Genomic DNA, 7,904 nt, shown 5'->3' with positions numbered 1-7,904 from the left:
AACATGGGCATTTCTGTGCACGGGGGGGGGGGAAATGAGCACCTCCGTGCACGGGGGAGCGAGGGCATTGCTGAGCATGGGGCAACACGGGCATCTCCGTGCACGGGGAGACACGAGCATCTCCGTGCACGGGGGAGCGAGGGCATTGCTGTGCACGAGGGAACATGGGCATCTCCGTGCATGGGGGACCACAAGCATCGGGCTCACAGCCAATTCCTCCTGGCATTGAGGACAGGCACGTGCTGGGCCTCGTGTCCAAGCGTTGCCGGTCCAGGACACTGGGAGCAGGACRTTGCACACCGGTGCCGAATGCCCCCTTGCAGCGGGCCTGCCCTGCTGTGCTGCGGCCCGCAGGACATGCGGAGCAGGGGGTGACGAGGGGCCCGGGGCTCGCCCTGCCCTTCCCCGCCAGCCCCGGTACGCCYGGCGCAGGCGCTGCCCCGTGCCGAGGCGGAGGGCCTGCAGGCCCCCTCCCTGCGCACGCCCGGCGCTGGGAGYGAGCGCGGCAGCAGCGCGGGAACCCGCTGACTCAGCGCAGCGGGGGCCGGCGCTTCGCTGAGCTCCCGCTGCTCTTTGTAGGTCAGCGCGGAGCCGGACAGCGCAGGGAGCCGGAGTGGGCGCTGGGCACACGGGGAGCAGCGGCACGGCGGCAGGGCCAGGCCCGGCGCCATGGTAGGAGCGGGGCGCTGGGCTCGGTGCGGCCCCAACCCACTCCCTGCAGCGGCACAGACGCCGTATTTCCCGGGCTGTTGGCACGGCCAGCTGCCTCTTTATCCCCGTGTTAATCTCAGGGCTGCATATTACTGCTTCGCATCATTTTCTGTTCCTGGTGATAAATTTTTACTTCCAACTTCAGAGGGTTTAACCCCCAGCTGCCCGGGCAGCTGCCAGGCCCGGGGCTGCCCGGGTCCCGCCGTGGCTGTGGGGCTGGGGCAGCTCCGAGGGGGCCCCACGGTGCTGGTGCCCTCCTGGGGCAGCGCACGTGGGCACAGCGGCTCGGGCCGATGGCACACGCCGCCACGGCCCCGCTCGCCCCAGCGCCCTCCCCACAGCGCAGACCCACCAGCGAGCACCCGGCACCTGGAGCACACCGGAGCCAGCGGGAGCAGGCTGGCAGGAAGCCGGGAGTCCCGGTGCCCTGCGACCCAGCAGAGGCCGCGGCTGGGCTGATGCCGGGCTGTGGGGAGCCGGGAGGGAGCCGGTGTTCGGAGGGAGCCCCGAGGCAGGGAGATTGCGAGACAGAAGGGAAGGGATAATGGAGCCTATTCCTTTAATAGATTCAATTTCTGCCGCGGCTGGCTGCGGGGCGCGGAGCCATCAATTCGATTCAGGGGACGGGGAATCTGATTTGGAACGGCCGTGCCATCAATTAGCTTTTATTGATGGCATTGCTCATTGGAAGTCGATGGGATTTGAAGCCAGCATTGGCTCCGGCATACCAAGCAACCCCCTCTCAAGGGCAGGGCCCCGCTCCAGGGGCTGCTCCGGGACGCGGGGTGCGAGGGCTCCCCGGGGGGACGAGGGGCTGCCCCGCACGGGCACAGCCCCGGCACCGCCCCACGGGCGGGGTGTCCCTAGATGGGGCACCGTCCCCAAAGCAACCCTGCGCAGGGCCCCAGGGCATTGCGGGGCCCCGGCCGAGGCACACGGGGCCCCAGGGACCCCCCGCCCTGCGCACGGCCAGGCCGCGGGGGCCGGGCAGGGCCAGGCGGYGAGGGGGAGGGCTGCGGCGGCGGCGGCCGATGCTTTCGCTCAGCCCCTCGCTGAGCAGTTTCTCCGGCGAAGCCATAAAACCTGTCTGACGTGCCGAGCACCACTGCAGCGGGCGGCGGGAACGCCTGCGCAGGGAGGGGACCGCCTGCCGCGGAGCCGGGCGCTGCCACACCGTGCCGCGCCATGCTGCACCGTGCCACGCGGGGGGCTCGGCCGGGGCCTGGAGGAGGGATGCAGGGGGACGCGCTCCGCCTGAAGCCGTGCTGCGGCGCGGGGGACCGGACCCACGTCCCGTCTCCCTGCCTCTCGCTCTGCAAGCCTCGAGCATCCCTCCCAGCGGCAGGAAAAGCCCGGGCCTCCGGGGCATGTTGCTGTCGGCTCCTTCCCGCTCCCGCGGCTGCACATCTGCACCGGAGCCGTCGCCCCCAGCAGCGCCGGGGGATCCCAGAGCCTCTCCTCTCCCATGCCGACCTCGCGCCGAGCACCACGGCATCGGCACGCGGCAGCAGCCGGGCACCCCCTCGGCAAAGGGCAGGGAGCAGGCTGGGAGCAGGGAGCTGGGAGCACTCCCAGGGGAGCCAGGTCCCGGCTGCGGCTGCTGCAGATGGATAAGGCTCGCGTGCGGGCGGTCGCCGTGCTTTACGGCGGCGCTACGGCTGCCGCAGCTCCGCCTGGCGCGGGCTGATTGCCGCGCGGGAGCGCAGGGCGGGGGGGCCAGTGACGGCAGGCAGAGCTGCGCTCCAGCGGGGCGCCGCTCCGGGGGCTGCAGCCGTTCCCCGGGCTTTGTGCAGCTGCTGGCGTGGGGAGCAGGCGCCTGCAGCGCGTGCCCGGCCCTGGAGAGCCCCCCCAGCTCCCGCCGGCGGTAACATGCTGTTAACATCGGCGGGTGCCGCGGGCGGCGCGGCGGCGCTGCGTCCCCATCGATCGCTGGCCGCGGGCCAGGCGGCGCAGGGCGATGCAGGGAGGGCGGCGGGGCCGGCGACCACCGCGCTGCGGCCGGCCCGAGGCCAGCCGAGGAGGGGGCACCGCGGGCGCCACGGGGGAGAGGGTCCCGCCGGCACCTCTGCCTTTGCCCCTGCCGCTGCGCAGGTGCTGGCGCCAGCGGCCGGCTCTCGCACCGCCGCCGCACGCTAATTGCCGGCAGATGATCTGTAATTAAAGCTCTCCCTGTGACATGAGCTGATGTCTCAATATCAATCGCTGCAATTAAACCCCCAGGCTCGAAGGTCACGGCGAGAGCGGCAAGCCCCCGGCGCGCCCCCCCGCACCCCGCTCCCCCCGGGGCGCCCGTGCTCGCGCGGGTCGGGGGCTGCACGGCCCGAGGGCGAGGCCATCTTGCAAACTCTCTATTGCTCGGATCAGTCACTAACAGGGATTAAAACCAAACCGTACGAACGGGTAAACGGCACAGAGAGGGGGGCGTCTTCGCGGAAGACAGATCGGTGTCCTTGCTGGAGGACGAGGCGAGGGCGCGCAGGGCTGCCGGGGCTGGGCTCCACCTGGGTGGACGAGCTCTGGTCGGTGTCCGTGGGGGCTGGCGGGTCCCCGGAGCCGCAGCGGCCCCATCAGGGCCCCACGGAGCAGGGTGTCCGCAGGGGAAGGCACAAGATGGGCAGCAGCCCCGGGGCGGCGCAGGCATCCCAGGATCCGCAGGGAGCCCGGCGCTGGGGCAGGGCGGCTGTCAGGGCCAGCGCTTGGGGACGTCGGCAGCGAAGCAAGGTCCCTGGGGGAAAGGGACCCGTCAGGGGACACTGCAACATGGCCCAGGGCGCCGGCCCCCGTCCCACACGCAGCCAGGCCAGCCTGGAGAGATGCCGCGGACCCTGCTCACCTTCCCACCAGGAGCTCCTGGCCTTGGCCGGGCTCCATGGGGGTCCGGCAGGCGAGTCATGGCCCAGGGGCTGCCCCACGGGCCGGGCTCAGCCTCTCGGTGGGATTGTGGTGGGACAGGAACGTTTGCAAGCGTCCAGTATCGCGGAGGAGCCCGTCCGCTGCCCGCAGGCGCCAGGGGGTCAGATCCAGAGTAGGGCGAGGAACACGGGAGCCAGGCACGGGGTGCAGGGCCGGAGCAGGGCCGGGGCTGCGCTGCGCCCGGGCGGCACCACGTCTGCGAGAGCAAGAGCAGAGGTTACAGAGAGCTGGTCCCCCGCGGCCTGCCAACCCCGCCGGCCCCGTACTCACCCTCCGGCCCCCCTCGCCCGCGGGGCTGAGAGTTGGGAACCTCCGTCACCGGCTTCGGTGCTGAAACAAAACCCAGAGGTGTCGGTGCCCAGCTAACCCCAGGGAGCTGGCATCACCCCCCCCRGCAGCCCGGTCCCCCCAGCATAGCCCAGTGCCCCCAGCTGGGAACACCCCGCTTCCAGCACCTCCCCAGAGGCGGGAAAAGGCTGAATTCCCACGAAGCACCAAGGCTTTTGGGGAGCACCCGGCCGGCAGAGCCGCCCCCGCGAGGGACCCCAGGCGCGAAGCCCCCGCGCGTCCCGCAGCGCCGCACTCACTCGTGGCCTTGCAGCAGACGGAGACTCGCAGCTTCAGGCACCGCCCGGCGCTCTCGGGGCTGGGGACAGCTGGGCCGGAGGCGACACGTCAGGGCGGGCCGCGCCGCAGGTGCACCGAGCCGGCCAGGGCTCTGCCCGCCGCACCCCCGGCCCGGGCGGCCCCCGCCGGCTCCGGGCACCGGCCCAGCGCTGGGCGCGGGGCGCCCCCTCCTGGCTGCCCGTCGCATTGCACGGCGCCGGGGCCGCCGGGACGTGGCCTCCACCCGGGATGCCCAGACCCCCGGGGCATCCGCACCCTGGCGCGCCCGGATCCCGGCTGCATCCAGCCCCCAAGGTGCCCGGATCCCGCATGCACCCGGACCCCGGGGCGCCCGGACCCCCGGGGCATCCGGACCACCTGCTCTATCCAGACCCMCACTGCATCCAGATCCCTGGTGCATCCCAATCCTGAGGCACCCAGATCCCGGATGCATCCAGACCTCGGCGCATCCAGGCCCCAGTATGCCCAGACCCCTGGTGCCTCCAGGCCCGTGCGTGCAGCCCCCCTGTTTGCCCAGACCCCTGGGGCACCCAGACCCCCCAAGTGCCCGCAGACTCCCCTGCGCCYGGCTGCCCCCGCTGCGGCCAGGCACTCACAGATGTAGTAGTAGGTCTCCCCCGGCTGGAACTCGAAGCCGAGCGAGAAGGGCGTGAAGCGCTGGATCTTCTCTGAGAAGCGGACGGGCCCGAAGGGCGCGTGGGGCCGGTTGCACTCCCAGCGCTTGAAGGCRCCAGGCGTCTCGTAGCAGCCGCGATAGCCCTCGCGGTCCACCATGAAGAGCGTGAAGGTCTCTGCCCGGCCAGCGGGCGCCGCTCCCTCGTAGTGCGGGCAGTAGATGTCCAGGTAGTCATTGATGGCCACCTGGATGGCGTAGTCGTCCTGCAGGAACCTGCCGGGCGGGGGGGAGCCGGGGAGGTGGCGCTGCCGGGACCCCGTGCACCTCCCCGGCCCYGCAGCCAGGCCCCCAGCGCGCAGCCCCCACCCCGGCACGCCGGGTGGCCGCTGGCTCCCCGGGAGCGCTGGCTCCGGCCTTTTGTTGAAACAGCTACCGGGCACCCGGCCTCTCCAAACAAACAGGCATCAGCTCCGATTAGCCGCAGCCCACTGGAGCTCAATGGGCTCGGCAGCCGCGGCCRGGGGGCCGGGCCGGCCTGCAGGAGCCTGGCCACACAGACAGGGGTGCAAAGCCCCTCGCCCCTGCACCGGCCTCGCAGCCCCCGGCGCTGATGAGTGGGGATGCCCGGGCAGGGGCGAGGATGGGGCTGGCTGCGTGCGCCGCCCCGCACAGGCACACGGGCACAGCCCGCCTGGGCTGGCGCTTGCGGAGGGGCCGGCTGGCGGGGGGGATGGTCCCCCGCGGTGCGGCGCGGGGCCGAGCCCGGGCACCTGCACGGGCACAGCRCACCACTGGGCCAGCATGAGCTCACGCCTGTGCAAACAGCACGTGGCCAGGCCGGGTGGAACAGACACCTCTGCAGGCAAGCGCACATGGCCACGCTCTGCCCCACCGGCTGCCCCGGGCCAGGCCCGTGTGGCCGCGTTTGTGCGGGGGCACCAGCCCCTCTTCCGCTGCTCCCCATCCCAGCAGGGTGGGGACCTTCTCCTCGCGCCAGGCTTCTCCCGGGCTGGTGGTGACTCCAGCCGGCCGGATCCTGCTGCAGCCAGGCACATGTCAGCCCGGACACCCCTGCCGATGCTCGCCCACGTGCCGGGGCAGCGGCGCAGCCCTGGCCTTGAGCAGAGCCCCCCGCTCTCTGCCAGCAGCCCCGCGGCTGGACGGGCAGAGCCGGGCCGAGCTCCGGAGCACCAGTCCCGGATTCCAGTGGATTAGCAGCCCGGCTCCTCGCGGGGCCAGGGCTATCAGGGAAGCTGCCGCCCGGGGCCTTTCCACACCACGAGGCTTTGCCAGCTGCACCGCAGATGCAGCCGGGAGCRACGGGGCAGATGCGGAGGAGCCCAGCGCGGCACGGCATGGGCACCGCGGCTCTGACCGCCCACCGGCGCAGCAACCGCCCCCTGTCCCCGGTTGGGGTGGTCTCCCACGCGCACCCCCAGCCCCTTCCCTGCTCGCTGCGCAGCCCGGGCAGCCCCTCTGCCCCACACCGGCCCCAGCACTCCCAGCACACACCCGGCAGCCTCGCCGCTGCCCCGGCCGCCGCTCGCCGCCCAGGGTGCCTCAGCCCCGAGCTGCCCAGGTAGGAAGGTGCAGCGAGGACCAAGCTCGCTCTTCGCCCGCTTCCCCGGCCCGGCTCGCAGGGAYGCTGCCGTCCTGCCAGGGCCCGGGCAGAGGCTGCCGCGGAGGCCCCCGGCTGGGGAGGGGGGCCGCCAGCCCCTGCGCCCTCCTCCCCRCCCGTGCTCCGGTGCACGGAGAGCCAGTGTTTACACCAGGCACAGATTCCTGGCAGCTGCTGCAGAGGCCGGTGCATTAATCACTTGGCCGGCAGCGCTGTCRGCACTGGGGAGACGCAGAGGCTCAAACCTAGCTGAGCCCCCCCCAACCCGGGGGCTCTTCAAGGACAGGACCAGGCGTGGGATCCCTGCTGACTCAGAGCATTGGCCRGGCTGTTCCCGCCGGGCTATACCATCCGGGACGGGTCCGGGCAGGGCTGAGGGCTCCAGGGGCCAGGGCCCACACCCTGACCCCGTGAAGGGGTGAGCAGCACCCTGGCCGGGGCCGAGCACCGGCCCCACCRTGTTCGCGGGACGCCCATGGGCCGGGGGGACCTGTGTCCTGTGTCCGTGGCTTTCTGCATCCCCGTGAACCAGCTCTGTCCCGGGGAACGACGCGGCATCGGCACCCCGAGCCCTGCCCAGGTGTGTGCTCATCTGCTCCAGCCCGGCTCTGCCGCTCCCGGGCACGAGAGCCCCCACGGGTGAGCCCCAGGGTTAGGGTTAGGCAGGCACGATGCCCCCGAGCCCACATCCATGGAGCCCCCCTGCCTCCCGCCCAATGTCTGGAGGAGCCCCAGGCCCAGGGCAGCACCAGGAACGACTGGAAATGCCTAAAATGGAGGAGGCGAAGAGGGATGGGTTGGACGCGAGCACAGGACGGGACACCAGCCCATGGGGGAAGACAAAGGCTGCAGCCAGCACCCCACGTCCAAGCAAGGGACGGACTGGGTCGTACCCGACAGCGCCTGCCGTGCTGGGGTGTCTGAAACACCCGGGCTTGCAGAAGGACCTCAGCTGAAGGGTGAGCGGGAGAACTGTCCCACATAGACGGCATCCACAGCATCCGGAGCCTCCAGGTCCTGACTCCCTTCCCAGCCAAACCCCACAGCTTCTTGCCTGCCGCTGGTGCGWGGGCATTGCCCCACGCAGGAGAGGTCCCTGGCCAGCGCCGGGGCACCCTGACCCAYGGCCCCTCGGTGCTCGGCGCTGCCCGCGGGGACCCGTGGCCCTGGGAGGGCCACCGCAGCCAGGGACGCCCACCAGCTTGATGCCACCCAGGGGYGACCGCTGGCTGGATGCCCACGGGCTCGGTGCTCGCCGGCCCCACGTCACCCAGGGGTGCCCGGCGGCTCAGAGCCCCCCGGTGGGGGCCACGCGGGGGTGCCCAGAGGCTCGGTGCCCGCCGGTTTGGCCTCACCCCAGGGAGCCCCGCGGCTCGGAGCCCCAGTCCCTCCCCATCAGCGCGGCCCGGCGTCGCGGGC

At 72.3% G+C, this 7,904-nt stretch overlaps 1 protein-coding gene across 1 annotated transcript; it reads right to left on the bottom strand.

Annotated features, from left to right (window-relative positions):
- Positions 1-3,595: 3,595 nt before the first annotated feature.
- On the bottom strand, positions 3,596-7,043 carry LOC112973264 (ephrin-A4-like). The gene is made up of 5 exons (XM_026080922.1): positions 6,943-7,043; positions 4,848-5,140; positions 4,212-4,280; positions 3,895-3,954; positions 3,596-3,820 (listed from the first exon to the last, which is right to left on the bottom strand). The coding sequence occupies exons 1-5, from the start codon at positions 7,041-7,043 to the stop codon at positions 3,726-3,728; spliced, it is 618 nt and encodes a 205-aa protein (XP_025936707.1). The 3' UTR covers positions 3,596-3,725.
- Between the last annotated feature and the right edge of the window lie 861 nt (positions 7,044-7,904).

The sequence above is a fragment of the Apteryx rowi genome, unplaced genomic scaffold, assembly GCF_003343035.1.
Source record: "Apteryx rowi isolate R43461 unplaced genomic scaffold, aptRow1 scaffold_530, whole genome shotgun sequence".
Classification (NCBI taxonomy): Eukaryota; Metazoa; Chordata; class Aves; order Apterygiformes; family Apterygidae; genus Apteryx; species Apteryx rowi.
Note: the sequence above shows the minus strand (reverse complement) of the source record. Positions and strands in the feature narration are given on the sequence as shown.